Source organism: Brachypodium distachyon, chromosome 2 (assembly GCF_000005505.3).
Source record: "Brachypodium distachyon strain Bd21 chromosome 2, Brachypodium_distachyon_v3.0, whole genome shotgun sequence".
Lineage (NCBI taxonomy): Eukaryota > Viridiplantae > Streptophyta > Magnoliopsida > Poales > Poaceae > Brachypodium > Brachypodium distachyon.
In genome coordinates this window covers 22,649,217-22,665,382 of record NC_016132.3, presented here as the reverse complement: position 1 = coordinate 22,665,382, position 16,166 = coordinate 22,649,217, and the positions used below count along the sequence as shown (strand labels likewise).

Here is a 16,166-nt window from a genome sequence, read left to right as displayed (position 1 = left end):
TATGAACAAAATGTCGGAGCTAACCTTACCTCTACAGGTAAAGTGAAGGAACCGATACACCCCCCCCCCCCCCCCCAGTCTGCACAATAAGAACAAGTATCTCTTTGGAACACTCTCCAAGGATGTAACTATGATTTGATACCAATAAGATGTTACTTTCCCCTTTTAAACAATATATCTCTTTCACACATAAACAATGCACAATTGCACATCAAATTTCATTCCATTTCAAGAAAAAAAAATCAGTTTTGATATGATGTTTGTTTAGGCAGTATCCCACTATATTATATAAATATACAAAAATATATTTGTGAAGGCAAAAAAGAGGATTGCATAGATTTGTATGTTGGCTTGAAACAACTGGGTGTCCTTCGGTTTTTGCTCTGCGTGGATAACCAAAGGAAGTTGTTGCTTGGGAAGTCTTTCCAGCGTGAGCATGATTTTGAAATTGCAAATATCAAACTTTTATGAAAGCACCTCTACAAGAATGTGGGATCCAGTTCCACAACTTGGTACCCCAATAAACTCAAATTAACCACTAAGCACATGCAATGCCTGTCAAATTGCAATTTTGTTACCCGCAAAAAAATTGCATTTTTTGTTAGTAAAAATTCGGTTGTTTGCATACGGTGCCTGTCAAATTTTATTTGATTTCAAGCAAATTCTATAATGTAAACAGAAGTTTGAAATTGTAAATACCGTAAACAAAATGGCATCCAAACATAATTTATTTTTTAGGAACAACTAAAGAACTGAACATACCTTACTCCCTCCGTCCGGAAATAGGTGACTCGAATTTGTCTGGATTTGTATGTATCTAGACGCATTTTAGTGTATAAATATGTGCGAATCTAGACAAATCCGAATCACTTGTTTCCGGATGGAGGAAAAACAAATGTTGCCATAATCAAATTCTATTAAAATAGGATTTATAATCTCGTCATCAAATGAATCAAGTTCCTCGGGTACAAACCATGGTTTTCTCGAACAGGGAGCAAAACATGGTTGTGTTTATTTATAGTCTTTTGGAATTTATTTATTTTTATTGTACCCTTTCCACAAATTTAATCCCTTTAGAGCAACTCCAACCGCCCCCCTAAAGGCCCCCTAAACGGGCTTGGGGGGCGCCGGCGCGTAAAATCCGACCCAGTCGGCCTCCCCAATTTGATTTTTAGCTGGCGCAGTTCAGAAAGTTAGCCGGTGCTCACAGGCCGAACCCAGCCCCCGGGGAGGCGAGCGGGGTCGGCGGGCCCGCCTTGTCAGCGGCAATTAATCGCCCTCACCGGTATCCCACCGGCTTCCCTGAGAAGATTAATGTCGGTCGCCGAGTCAAGGCCCGCCGATTGCCCCGCGGCCGCCCCCGCGCATTCCCGACGGCCATTATCGCCGCGTTCGCACCCGCGCCGGTTCGCGTTCTGCCGGTATAAAAGCGGTCGCCCCCGACGGTGCTCGGCAATCCCCTCGCCGACCCCTCCTCCCTCGCCCTCTCCTCTCCCTCGTCCACTAGATGGCCGGCAACAACTGGGGCGAGCGGCTGTGGCTTCGCCTCGATGAGGCCGAGGCGATTTGGCGTTCTGGCTACTTCTCGCCACCGGACTACCGCCTCCCCCACAACTGGCAACTCAGCTGGGGCAGCAGGCCCGTTGCCTCGGTATCGACTGGGGCGCGCCGGCGGGAGCGCATCTGGACGCACTTCATCCATGTCACGCCGGAGCAGTAGGCTTCGCCGGAGTGGTACCGTGAGACGGTACCGTGAGACCAGCACGGCATGGGCCAGTCGCTTCACCGACGAGCACGAGCGCGCTGTCCGTCGATGTTGTTCCCACATCGCCGCCGGCAATCAACCTCGGCTCGACGGCGGCGCCGCCCTCCCTCCTCCTCCACCGGCCGGACGCCACCGCTACCTGGGCGGTGGCTCCGGCTCCTCGTCGTCCACCTCGGCGATGTGCAGACCCCGGCTCATCTTCTCTGTCGGCCCGAGCACGGCCACGTCGGCGCTCGTCCGGCCGAAGCCGGAGCCGACGGACTGGACGCCTCCTCTGGAATAGGAGACCGCCGCCATGACGACCCGGAGGAGTACCTGGGTCAGCATGCTGCCGAGCGCACCAGCCAGGAGGAGGCGGAGCGGCAGGCGGCGGAGCGGTGCTGGCTCCTCAGCTACGCCTCCGAGGCCGAGGTCGAGGCCTGGCGGGCCGACGAGACGGCCAAGGAGGCGGCGAAGAAGATGGCTAAGCCGGCACTCGTGCCAGTGAAGCAGGAGCCGGGAGTCATCGTCATCGATTCCAACGATGATTCCGGCTTCAACTTCGACAACGGCGTGGGCGACTCGTGGATGGACCACCTAGACGACTAGTTTTTTTTTATTATTATGTAAATTATCGCAAGTTTAATGAAATGTCACCTAATTTGATGAATGTTTGCCTAATTTGATGAAATTTTGCAAGTTTAGTTTTTTTATTATCGGGGCCCGGCAGGCCCCCAAATTTCTATTTGCGCCGGCGACCCCCATAAGGCCTAAAAATGTAGCAGACCGGACGCCAAATAGGAAAACGGCCGGAGATGCTCTTGGGGCCTGTTTGTTTGAACCCAAACCCTGATTGACGGGAATTACAGTTCATTTTCCCCTCGACCCTTTCCAGTCCCCTTCAATCCAGAAGGATTGGAAGAGAAATGAACAGTATTTAGTGCCGTAGTTTAGACATTTATTCTTTTGACAGTCTTATCCTTTATTATCCTTGATTGATCTATTGCGATCGAGCGCACATCTGCCTGCAACTTCTCTATCATCGCCAACCGGCGCAAAGGCGCGCCGCGGACGCCTCCTCACCCGCCGAGCCGCCGCCTACTCTCCCTTCGCACGCGCCTCCGCCCCCTCACCAAGCTGCAAGAGAAGGTTGCCGCGCCCTGGCCGCCGGTAAGGCCTCCCACTCCTCCGTTCTGTCTGGGTCGTCGGCTAGGCCGTACTGCAAGTTCTTCGCTTCACTGGCGAAACCAATCAATCAGGTATCCTCCCGTTTTGCAATCTAGTAGTGAAACTTGTCCCTCTAGCACAGACTGGTCTGACATCGTTTTTCAGCTCCCAGACTTGTTCATGGTCACATTAAAATTTCAGAAGTCGCTAACGTGGGATTAAATCCTAGGGGGACCCCTACCATGCGTGCTTGATTGTGTATATGGGTCTTTCAGAAGAGAAAAACACTTCGCTTCTTATCCAAAAAAGAAAAGTACTTCACTTGTGCACTCCTTCGATGCGCGCTCTCTTTTGCAAAAAAAGACAGTAATGTGAACGGCGTACGTAGTTCTGAGAATTCTAAACCAAGCTAACAAACTGTAATTATTGGTAGCATATGCTTGTTACTGACATTATCAATGATGCCACAAAATGTTATGTAACAGAAGAGGTGAAAAAAAACAGAGAAGAAACCGTCCTGCTTAGTTCTTCTATAATCTCAAACGCCGTACTTTTTTGAGGTTAAACCGCCAACTTTATTAACTTGTTAAGACTTGTTTACAATCAGTTCTAAGACTGATAAAGAAAACTCGGGGCACTATCAGCCCAATCTACAGATACACCATTCAGTGGCGGAGCTATAAAAAAATTCATGGACGGGCCACACTAAAGGAGTACATAAAATTTTGTTCTGAATCGTACCACTACACTAAGCAAAATTCATGAAATTTATAAATTGCAAACTAGGGATCTGAGGAAAGAAAGAAAAATATCTAGATAGAGGAGGGCAGTAGCGGAGGAGGGGCAGCACGCAGCAGGCGCAGGGCAGCAATGAACCAACATTTGTGATTAAAATTGGGGAAGAAGAGGTAAGGCACCAAGCCAGCAACCGACCAGGGCGAACAGCCGAGGCGTGCGGGGCGGGGCAGCGCGCGCCGGCGCGCGACGGAGCGGCGGCGGCGGCTGCGCAGCGGGCGAGGCCAGGCGGCGCAGCGGGGCGAGCAGCGGGCGCGGCCAGGCGAAGCAGCGGGGGCGTGCTGGGCACCCCTGGCTTCCATGAGCTTGGGTCCGTCGCAGTTCGTCGTGCAGCGTATGGGGAGGAGGCCGGGCTGCTGGGCCTGAATAGTAACAGTAGATTTTGTTTCTGCCAAAAACCAGGGCGGGCCACGGCCCACTTTGGCCACAATGTAGCTCCGCCAATGTCACCGTTCAAAGCTCCAAATTTAGCACACTCATGAGCCGCAGAATTCGCCTCACGCCTAACAAAAGAAATCTTAAAATTAGTAAAAGCCTGACTCAACTCCTCAATCTCACACAAGATAGGAGCAATTATTGCTCGATGTTTACCCTTTCTGTCCAAAGATGCACAAGGTCCGAACAGTCAGATTCAAGGATGACCTGCGCAAACCCTTTCTCATTGGCAAAAGTACAAGCATCCCGTAGAGCCAAAGCTTCAATGACCGGAGGATCAACAATTTTCTGGTACACACGACATCGGGCTGCTATGAATCCAAAACAACCACGGGTTAATTTTAACAGTCCCCATAGACGGACCATGCCAGGTACAAGCCGGTCTTTGACTGCTTCACCAAGCTCACAGCCGATTTCTTCTCCAACACAGAAACCGATTCCATAATTGTTTCCACGGACTTAATCGCGTCAAAACCCAAATCATCATGCGCCCAGCGATTTCTGGAATCCCCAATCGCTGCCATGATCGAGATGATCAACTCCCTCTTTCTTTGATCAAAAACAGGAAGGCACATAATGCCAGTCGCCCAAGTGTCCGGGTGCAGCCGTGGAATATGAAGATGAAGCATATCTCTCGCCGCAGTCCAGAACTGTCGAGCATGGGAACACTCCAGCATCGCATGCATCATTGTTTCTGCAGAAGACTTACACAAAGGACACTGTACTTAAGACTTTGACATGCATCATTGTTTCTCAAACGCCATACTAGTAGCACTTAAGTTGTACTTCAGCAGACAACGCCACAGAAGGCGAGAACATCTGCATGCAGTACACTTTTTTTTTCCAATGGACAACAGTGCATAAATACAACTGTTACAATGTACAGGTTAAATTCTACATAAATAAGAAGCTATTCTGCAAAATCACTAGCTGAACTAATATGTACATAAGCTGAAGATGGCTACAAAATTGCCTGCCCTCCTTTGAGGTGCTCCTAGGCTCCTGGGTATAAGCAGCAATAGCTCATGAGGAAGCTATACTTGAGTACTGCTTCAGAATAATCTGAAATCAATTTGTAGATAATGCTCATGCCACAATCATGCAAGAAACCATGCACCTTCCTTTCTTGCAGATGAAGCGAAGAGAATGTGACCTGGAAGTACAACGGTATTGTGGTTGGCATAGCGAAGACTTTTTTTTTTCTGATTATTGCCAGTGACTTCCAAGATCATGTCCTTCTCAATGTACAGCCCATCAGAATTCAGAAGCAAAACGAGAAGACCTTGTATCAAACTCTACTACTGTCTATTGGAATTCTTACATTTTCATAACCATTCAGTGTCTCTTGAGTAAAAGATTCCAATGCTTCAAATATTGGAGCCAGACCTGCTTTCAGATCAGTTGCGCTTGACTCTTGGATTTGTTTCACGGTTTCCTCATGCCTAGCTCTTTGTTCATCCAACCTTGTATGCAATGCATCCAAAGAAACCATGCGGTTGTCAACTGCTCTGCCATTGTCAGCGTTGGGTAACACTGACTTACCAGCTTCAGGATGTCCAGGCAAGCCGTGATCCTTATGGAGAGATTTGATCCTCTTTGAAAAATCTCTAGATAAATAGTCAGCTTTCATCTTCTGCTGCTGCTCTTCGTCTTGTCGCTCCCATAATATGTGCACATTAACAGCAAAAGCTTCCATTGCATCTACAACAGCACCTTCTGGTATCCTTTTCATCGTTTGACACCAATCATTGGCTGTGATGAACACACCAGGAGCTCCAAGTCTACCAGGAGAGAATGGTGCGATGCCATCCGATGTTTCCTCCTTTTCCTGAGGAAGCCATTTGACTAACCAGCCATTGAGGGTTTCAATATATGCCTTTTGAGATATGATCCAATTTCTGAAACAGGAACACCAGTTCAAAAGTTCCATTTCTAGTTCCAGTGTAACCTTGGAGGAGTTCCTTTCAGGTCCATTCTTAGGGATGAGAATATGAGATTTAGTTTCCAGTATGGCACGAAATTGTTTCCTGTGGCACTCGAGAATGAATTTCCACATTCGAACATGACTGCACCATAATGACAACAATTTACAGTCTGTACACCCGGAAATATATTTTGCAATATAGATCTAATAGAATTAGGGATTCTCAAAAATAAATGAACTAAAATGCTTAGCAAGACAAACTTTATTTAAGAAAGCAACAACAAAGGACACATCGAGACCATATTTATTTGCTGGCAAGACCTGTGTGGAAGAAACTAAGGTAACCTAAACTTAGGATTTTCTAACATTGGCATATGTAGTGGTGCGATAGCAATTTTATTTACTCATGATTATAAGCTAATCTTAGGCTATTGCAACATTCAGCATATTGCAATAAAAACATGCTGTACTGCACACTGTTGTGTATTTTACATTAGAGCAACATTCCTCCGTACCATTACAAAGATCATCTAATTGGATGTCATCCTCACAATGAATGTATTCTCTAATACTCTTTGCAACTGTGCACAGCTAATTTTCTCTTACACAAAGAGACTATATAACAGCTGGTCAGCTGCTAATTTATAGATTCATTTTGAATTGCTACTTGCTAGGAATTCATGATTTGATTGATTGTCTGTCAACGATTTTCATCTTTTATTATCATGTGCTGACAAAAGATGCAATATTTCAATCGAAGAACTCGAGTTTTTTAATGAATTCATGAAATTAGTAATCCAAGTTAGCATTCCAAAGATTTGTTAACAAGAATCCCACATGTACTTTAGCAAACCAAAAAAAATCTCTAATATTTCTAGAGGCGAACTCTCTGGGATTAAATAAAGAAAAACTTGGTTCAATGAATTTCACAGACAGAATGATTGCTTGAAAATTTCTACTACCTTTCAAGATTCACTCAATGGGATAAAAGGGTACAACTTGACTTCACTTACCCTTGAATAAGCTTAACGAGGTGTGGATGTAGCTCGCCATCTCTTAGGATGTGGATCCTCCTAGAAATGACTTTAGCTGATCTAATGGCAACATTGATTCTGGTGAGCAGTGTTCTGATTGAAGCCCGTGTAGAATCAATTTTATATGGCTCTGCACCAGCCTCATCCAACTCTTTTAGGCGCTTCCATTCTTTATCATATGTAATCCTCAACCTTTCTTCCTCCTAACAAAAAAAAGGAAATATGCTAATAAGATGCTCACAAAAGAAGGCATGCAACATGTAAAGTCGCTCCATAGAAAGGGACAAAATTAAATTTAGCACCACCGTATGGCCCTGGTTTAATCATATCGAGTCAACCAAATGCATTTTAGCATACAAGTTTGACGGATGGAAAACATTACGTCGTCTTGAGAGCATTGTCAGGCTTGCATATTACTATGAGAGTAGATCAATACCAGAATTCAGACCAGGACAGGAATAAAGACACTTCTTATAACAAAATGTAGCATACCGTAATTTCCTTATGAAGTCTTCTCTCCCACACATGCAACCTATCCATTATTGAAGAAAGGGTATTAATCTCAACATCACTAGCACTATCGATTCTTTTGGATGTGCTTATTGCTGATTGTTCCATGTTCTTCACAGGCGGCTCAGATATGGAAGAAAATAGCATGGCAAAGGTCCCCATCATCCGCGAAAATATCACTGCATGAAGGGTAAGTCCGGATTAAACCTAGTGTGGAGTAAGAAATATCTCTGGAAAAGAGCAAGGAAGGTGAGGACGAATTCTTGTTCATAGACCAACATGATTGATTAGAAGAAACCACATAATACTATATCAACCTTACTGATTCATTCGTGCTAATTAACGCTAAGCTGACTTGTGGTTGCTTTAGAGCCTGACACTGTTAGAAATTCAGAGTATGCTTGCAGTGTGATAGGAATTGAACATGTCCGTGTAATCAAATGAAAAGAGATGCATACTCACATTTTAAGATTCTATTCCGCGATCTATAGCGAATACTCCCCACCTCAAGGATCCTAGCCACATCCTCTCCGCAGGCGACCAACGAGTTGAACTGCTCCTTGATCTCATCCACAACCTCTGCAACATCCCTTGTCCCAAAGCTCGGCGGATGCACATTCTCACTGACTACTATGGAGGAGTGCTCCTCTGAGCTTACCCTCTTCACCTTCCCTGGATCATCACCTACCGGGACAGCCCTGTCTTCCCCAGCATTGGCATTGTCACAGTCACAGCTACACACGCTCTCCTCCCCGGACCCTAGAACCGAAGAACTATCCAAGCTCTCAATCTCGCACTCCTTGTGCTCCATCGACACCTTCACCTTGGCACCGACATCCACATTGTCAATCCGGTTGGACGCAGTGCTCTCCACCGCCTTCCTTGCCTTGGCCGACTCCCTCATCGACTCGAGTTCCGTCTCCTCCTCCAGCTCCGGGATCCCTTCCCTTTCCCTCACCTCGCTGGAGTTGGGACTGCTCGAGAAGGACCCATTCAAAGCGTACCCTTTCCCCTCATAGCGCGGCAGCTCCTGTTCGTAGGAGTCGAACGGGTTGAAAAAATCCCACGGCGACGCCTCCGTCACCGGCATCGGCGGCGGCGGTGCCGGAGCCGCCGCCGCCTCCTGGCCACGGTCGATCCCCTCCGGAGGCGCCACCGGGACGCCGTACATCGGGTTGCTGTACCCGTACTCGTACCCCATGTAAGGCGGCACATTGCCGGCGGCGAAGCTGCTGTAGCCGTACGGTTCTTGGTACACCGTGTTGGGCGGGGCCGAACTGGCCTTCATGTAGTAGTAATTGGGGAATGCGACGTTTGGGAACGAAGAAGGGTAGGAAGCGTACTCCCCCCATGGCATTTCGGGCGGCGGCCTAGCTGCCGCTCCGCCACCAGGCTCTGGGTCTGGGAACCGGCGCTGCTCCTGGGCAGGCGGCGGGATCTCGGCGTGCCCGGGGCCGTCGCAGCAGGAGCAGGCGTCGTGGGAGTAGTCGGGATCGGAGTCGGAGGAGTCGGAGCGGAAGTGGAGGTGGGAGTGGCCGGATTCCGTGTGCGGGGTGGTGGACGCGCTCCGCTTCTTGGTGGCGGGCTCGTGCTCGTCGTCCGGGTCGGAGGGGGGAAGCGTGAGCACGGGCGACCCGGGCGGCGAGGCGGCGTGGTGCTCGTGCGCGAACCGGGCCAGCGCGTCGGCCACGCGGGGGAGCGCGCGGAAGTAGGCGGCGTGCGCGGCCGCCAGCGCGGCGCGGCGGTCCCCCGCCGCGCGCATCAGGTCGCGCCGCTCCCGGCAGAGCGCGGCCGCCGGGGACACGTCCGCCGCGTCCAGCCGCGAGCTCCGGCACCCCATCCCCTGCAGCTAGCACTGCAGGCTGCGGCGCGCCACCCTACGCCCGCGACGTCGTCGGCATTGCCCGGCTAGCCCCGACGCCGCCTAGCCACTAGCCACTGTTGTGTCCACCGGAAAGAAGGATGACGAGCAAGAAAACAAACGGGGCGGGAGCTAAAGGTGGCGTGGACTCGTGAGCGAGGCGAATGGCGACGACGGAGGCAGGCGGAGCGGTGCCCGCGCGGGAGCGTGACACGGGCGCGGGGCACGTGGACGAGCTGCGTGGAGGTACGTTTATTATTGAGACTGACACTGGCAGTGGCAAATGGCAGCAGTGGAGCTGCTAGCTGGGAGATAAAGCGGATGCAATGCACTGCTCACTCAGTCCAGTATGTGCAAAAGCTGCTTGCGCTTCGCTCACATCACCGGAAAGATGTTCCGGGGATGCGGAACACGAGGGGGGCCATGGATTTGCGAGGGGCGCTGCTCAGTCCTGTGTTGGGGTCATGGTGAATGGAATGAGAAGAGGGAGGAGCCTGAGAGTGTTGGCGATTTGGTAAGAACCAAACAGCCCCGTAGACTTCAACTGCGGGTTGGCGATTTGGTAAAAGTAAAACTGGCAGATCGTGTTTTACGGTGGCGAGGGGACTCACACGGAGGAGAGGAGGACGCCAGGTAAGTTTTCGGCCTGGCAGGAGTAAATCGTTGGGTTTTCTTACTGTCCGTCTCTGTGCGTGCCTGTGAGTCTGTGACAGAGTACTCCTATATGCGTTTAAGTTTGTCTCGTGATAATTCGCCCTGAATGGTAGTAAACTCACGCATTAATCTACCCTGATTGCACATTGTGGCGATCTTGCTGCAGTCATATTTAATCAGATACTGTACTCCGTAAGTGCTTTCATCCTACTGAATGTAAAAAAATTACTTCAGACTTGGAGCTTCTTTGTTTCATAGCTACTTTTGTCGCAACAAAGCTGGATAAACTTCTTTTTTTTCCGTATTTCCGTTGAAAGTAAGGCTAAGCTTAGGTAAGACGTGGTTCGTCGCAAAGCATGGCTGAGAGAAAACGGGACGCACGGAGCATAGCAATTCTTTTTTTTCTAGAATACACCGGAGCAGGTGTATCATATATTGAAGAAGAGTTACCGCGATGCGGTTACACGGCCCTAGGCCAACGCTTCACGAATTACTCACTTACAGTCCACAACTCACGCACACCTACAAATGAGCTCATGATCTCATGCTTAAAGAGCCCCGCACTCATCCATGCCGCGCCCTCCTGCACGATAGATTGCGTCACCAAGTGCACGCTAGGCCTCTCTCCATCGAACACAATCGAGTTCCTATGTCTCCAAAGGCACCAGCAAAGGAGAATGGCTCCGGTAGCGAAGTCCCTGCGCACCTTCCTATTGGCCAACGAAAGTCCAGACCACCACCGTTTCAGAGACACTCTCCGACCGGCATCAAGTCCAGGCGCTGCCACCTTCCCAAGAACACGGTCCAGACCTGCCTTGCAAAAACACAACTGATCAAGAGATGGGAGATAGTCTCTGGCGCCTGATCACAGAAGGGAAACCGTGCAGGGTGCGGCAGACCACGCCGACTCAGACGGTCAGCCGTCCAACATCTGTCTCGGAGCGCAAGCCACACAAACACCTTGCAACGGCTAGGTGCTCTGGAGCACCAAAGCTCATCGGCGCAGGGCGCCATCTCTCTCCCAGAGAAGAAGGCTCCATAGGTGGAAGAAGCCGAGTAGACACCAAAGCCACCCCAGTTCCAACGGAAGCGGTCGGCACAATCACCAAGCACCACCGATTGGGCCACCTCCCAGACCGCAAAGAATTCGTTGAAGAACTGCACCACCATGGTCGCGCCCACACCGTGCACCCATGCATTGTCATCAAGAGCGTCGGCCACCGAAATCGATCGTGCCCTGCCGTTTAACCTAGCCACAAGGTTAGGGGCAATCTGCTCAAGACTGGCCCCATCAACCCAGCGATCACTCCAGAAGAGAGTGCTTCGCCCATCACCGAGGAAGACCGTGACCGCTGCGTGAAACAGCTGGGTAGACAAGTCGGAAACCTGGAGATTGAGATCAACCCAGGGCCTCCCACCATCGGTTCTTTGGAGCCAGCACCATCGGGCACGCAGAGCGGCGTTGAGTAGTCTCAAATTTGGTAGCCCGAGACCACCAACGGCCTTTGGCGAGCAAACAACGTCCCAAGCCACCGGGCAGTGACCCCCACGGACCTCCTTCCTACCCTTCCATAGGAACCCACGGCAAATCTTCTCAATGTCCGTGATGATCTTCACCGAGAGGTCAATGGAGAGCATCGCATACACCGGCATAGCGCAAAGCGTCGACTGAACAAGAGTTAGTCGTCCCCCGGAGGAGAGCATTGGGGCCGACCACATCTTCGACTTGCCCGAAACCTTGTCGATCAAGGTGTGCAACTAGGCAGCCGAAGGCTTTTGCAAACCAAGAGGAATGCCTAGATAACAACAAGGAAAACCTTGGACCACGCAACCAAGCCGTTGCGCCACAAGCGACATCTGATCGGCCGTGCAACGGATGGGATGGGCAGATATCTTGCCAAAGTTAACACGCAGCCCGGAAGCACTCCCGAAGTCCTCAAGGATGGTCACACAGGACATCAACTCCAGGTCGGTCGGCTTGAGGAAGATGACCGCATCATCCGCAAAGAAAGAAGATCTTTGTCTGAGCCCCCGACGAACCAGAGGCCAAAACAACCCACAGTCCTCCGCCTTCCTCAGCAAATCATTGAGGACATCCATGGCCAAAATGAAAAGCATAGGAGAAAGTGGGTCCCCGTGGCGCAGACCACGTTGGTGCAGAATATCACCCCCGGGTATCCCATTGATCAACACACGGGTAGAGGACGTTCCGAGCAGCGCACCAACCCAGCCAATCCACCTTCTCCCAAAGCCGAGCCAGCGCAAGACATCAAACAAAAAGGACCAATTGAGAGAGTCAAAGGCCTTAGTGATGTCGAGCTTTAGGAGAATCGCCGGTTGCCTCGCGCTGTGTAACCACCGCGCCGTGCCTTGCACCAACTGGAAGTTGTCATGTAGACAACGCCCCCTCACGAAAGCTCCCTGGTGTGGCCCCACCAGACGAGGAAGCTCCGGCCCAAGACGATTAGCTAAAACCTTAGCAATCAGTTTCCCAATCGCATGGATAAGACTAATCGGACAAAAGTCCCGAATAGATTCCGCAACTTGATGTTTGGGGAGCAGGCGGATGTAGGCTTGATTGACCGCCTCCAAGCCCCTGCGATCTAGGGAGGAGAAGGACCGGAAACAGGCCAAAACATCCGCCTTAATAATCCCCCAACAAGAGATGAAGAACCGGCCTGTGAACCCATCCGGCCCGGGGCACTTATCGGGCGGTAGCTCCCTCACCGCCCGCCACACCTCCTCCTCAGAGAAATCCTCATCGAGGCCCAGAGGCTGGCCCGGGACAAGGCCCAAGAATTGGGAGTTCAAGGCAAACTCCCGGTCCTCCACAGAGCCCAAAAGGTTGCCAAAGAAAGCATCAGCCGCCGAGGAAAGCCCATCATGGTCTGAGACTAGCCGCCCGTCCACCTGGAGAGACGCAATAAAATTCTTGCGCCTCCATTGGTTGGCGTGAAGATGGAAGAACTTAGTGTTGGCGTCACCCTCCTTGATCCACAGCAAGCGAGACTGTTGGCGTGCAATCGTCCTCTCCAGCTAACAAAGGACAAGAAGCTTCTTCTTCAGAAGCGAGCCGAGTTGCCGTTCCTGAGCAGACAACGCTCTCTCCTCCATAGCCACATCGAAGCGCATGATAATCTCGGTCGCGACCAGAATCTGCAACTTAGTGTTGCCCACAAATTTGTCGCTCCAACTCTTGAGGCGCTTAGCGGTCAACCGAAGTCTCGCAGCGATCCGCTGCAAGGGTTTGACAATGTGAGCCAGCTCAGACCACGCCGTGGTCACCACCTCCAAAAAGCCCGGAACCTTGGGCCAAAAAGTTTCAAAATGAAATCTCCTGCTCACCCTCAGATCAGCCGCCAAGTCAAGGATCAAGGGGCTATGATCGGAGGTGGCCGTGCTGAACGCCGAGAGATAAGCATTAGGAAGCATCATCTCCCAATCCACCGTAGAAAACACCCTGTCCAAGCGTTGCATAGCAATACTAATTAATTTAATTTAGCAATACTAATAAATTAAATTTTCTTAGCACGACTGAAACTAAAGTTAGGTTCGGCCGAGAACCAAACAAACACTGCTCGACTCGACTGTCAAACGAGCAGATCCAGGTTAACCAGCTTTAGTACGTGCATGTAATCCCGCGTAATTGATACGATCATCCATTCATGTTGCCCCTCGTCTAATTTTACTCCTCACAGTCACAGAGGCAGCATTTACAAGTCTTCATCGTGCAAGGCCGCTGTGTGGCCCGTGGCACTGGATGGTCAAAGATTCTGCCTCTCTCTCACGCACAAACACTCTTTCTCTCACGCACGCGCACGCACATCTTGCTAAACGGGATCACGTGGCCCGTTAATTAGAGCGCATCGAGGGCGCCATCTCCGTGCACTGCACCCTGCAGTAAATCCAAGGGCACTGTTCTAGATTCTAGACGAGAGACTCGCAGAGATGGCCGTAGGTGGCCAGCCGCTAGTACTCCAGACCGTAGGCACGCGCTGATCTGATGCTCTCGCTCTTCGCTGCATTGCAATTCCCGGTGCTTTTTTTACCTTTCGGCTAATCTGGAAGGTGGGGCACCGGGCACGCATGTGCGTGTCACGCTAATTCACTCATGGCTCCTCGATCCTTACCAGCAAAAGGCAGCCAAGACAAGAGTGAGCCAGCAACAACGAACACATGGTGAGATAACGTTTTCCAAATCGAATAGGGCTCGATCGCTACTAGCTCGCATCTCATCATGCCGGCGGCCAGGGCCAGGCCATTGCGGTTTGTGCAAGCTGCATCTGCTCGCGATTCAGATCTGGCCATGGGGGGAACAGAGACAACAGGAAGAAGCCTAGCTCATGGCTCATGTCGCACGCACAAGATCGAGGAGTAGGCATCAAGGTGTTTAGAATTAATTAAATTGAGTAGGAGTACTACTAGTATAAACACTGCTGTTACGGCACAGCGTTACGGGGTTTAGGATTAGATTAATCAGGGTCCCGAGAGCAATGCACAAGAGATGTAGTACTACGTACTGGCGCTTGGAGAACAACGAGGGGGCATGTGAGCCGGGTCGAAAGGGAGGACCTTTTGTCCATCTCTCCTCGCCGCTCGGAGTGCTCGGAACACGTTGTTTAGCCCTTCCAAAGACAAGAGGACCGTACTCCCTCCCTCCCAATATAAATATAAATTATATGACGTAAAAAACATATCATTGGAATGTTCATTTGATTAAAAATCTAATTATTTTTTTATGAAATAGTATAACTTATATTTTGTTAGTTAAATTTACAATCTTGTCATACCTGCATACCTCATACTGTATATTGGATGGACGAGGACTAGTTATACTGCTGCTCGGACCAAGTTCCAAGGCGGATCGAGCTTTGTGGCGAGGATAGATCCCAAAGGACTGGGGACAGGTCAAAGCAGGCATTGACTGATCGGACCTGTGACAGGTGGGACCCCCCGCAAGCCATTATTTGTACTACTCGTATCCCTCATCACTGGCTCAGACTAGCCGGTGCTGTGTTGCTGCACCGACAGCGTTACGGAGGGCAAAGCATGGCGGCGTGCAGTGCCGAGCCGAACCGCACCGTGGGTACATTCGCTCTATTTATTTATTTTGACAGCAGGTACATTCGCTCTATTATTAATGCACTTTTCCGGTACCACGTACTCGCAGTCGCAGGCCTGTCTAATAAGCGCAGGCCGGCATCACGGAGTGGGCTGCGGTGTACGAAGCCTTTGTGCGGCATGAGCAAATTGCCTCTTTCCGATGATGGGGGTAGTTGCCGCGCCTACTGAAGCTGGACAGCTGGTGCGTACGTTTGGTTTCTCGGTAAATTGAGGTTTGCAGGTAGTTTTACTGTTCACGGTCACGGGACGGAGAAATTTTTGCACCATTGGCCCTCGTGCCAAACGGAAATGTCAGGAAATGCCACCTGCCGAACAAACAAAAAAAGTGGCCTGTCAGAACGTCCGGAAGACGCCACGATGCACTTCTTGCCAATGTCATTGGAGTAATGTACTTAAATCCAATTGCATTGAAGGAAGGGTCTTATATCCAATTGCATTGGCGGAAAGCTTATACATGGACACTTTAGAGGAGATGAGCCCGCAAGATTGTTATACCTTTTTTTTTCTTACACCTACTTCTTTTGATATTTATAAATTTATTTGAAAATTCAAACGAACTCTGATCTATACAGAACTTTGAAGGTAAGTTTAAAATGGTGTTACCCACCTACAATAAAATTTTCGATTATTTTGGAGCAACTTTGAATTAAACAAGTTTTGAATTCAAATAAATCGCAGAGTCAAATTTGCTCCAAAATAATTGAAACTATTACTGTAAGTGGATAATAACATTTTTAAACTTATCATCAAAATTTCATAAAGATTGGAGTTGTTTGGATCTTCAAATAAATTTTACAAATATCAGAACCAGATCAGTAAACATAAGAAGAAAACGAAAAAGAAAATCAATCGGACATGCCCGCTGTCCTAAAATGTCCATGCATAGGGTTTCCGTCAATGAAATTGGACTTAAGGTCC

At 49.7% G+C, this 16,166-nt stretch overlaps 1 protein-coding gene and 1 long non-coding RNA gene across 2 annotated transcripts; one reads left to right on the top strand and one right to left on the bottom strand.

Moving 5' to 3' along the window:
* The first annotated feature begins 2,708 nt into the window (after positions 1-2,708).
* On the top strand, positions 2,709-8,064 carry LOC104582655. Its single transcript, XR_730516.2, has 2 exons — positions 2,709-3,003; positions 7,729-8,064. It is a non-coding gene; the product is annotated as an uncharacterized LOC104582655 (long non-coding RNA).
* Positions 4,911-10,036, bottom strand: LOC100823571 (nitrate regulatory gene2 protein). The gene is made up of 4 exons (XM_003568368.4): positions 8,072-10,036; positions 7,592-7,788; positions 7,079-7,302; positions 4,911-6,207 (listed from the first exon to the last, which is right to left on the bottom strand). The coding sequence occupies exons 1-4, from the start codon at positions 9,447-9,449 to the stop codon at positions 5,430-5,432; spliced, it is 2,577 nt and encodes an 858-aa protein (XP_003568416.1). The 5' UTR covers positions 9,450-10,036; the 3' UTR covers positions 4,911-5,429.
* Between the last annotated feature and the right edge of the window lie 6,130 nt (positions 10,037-16,166).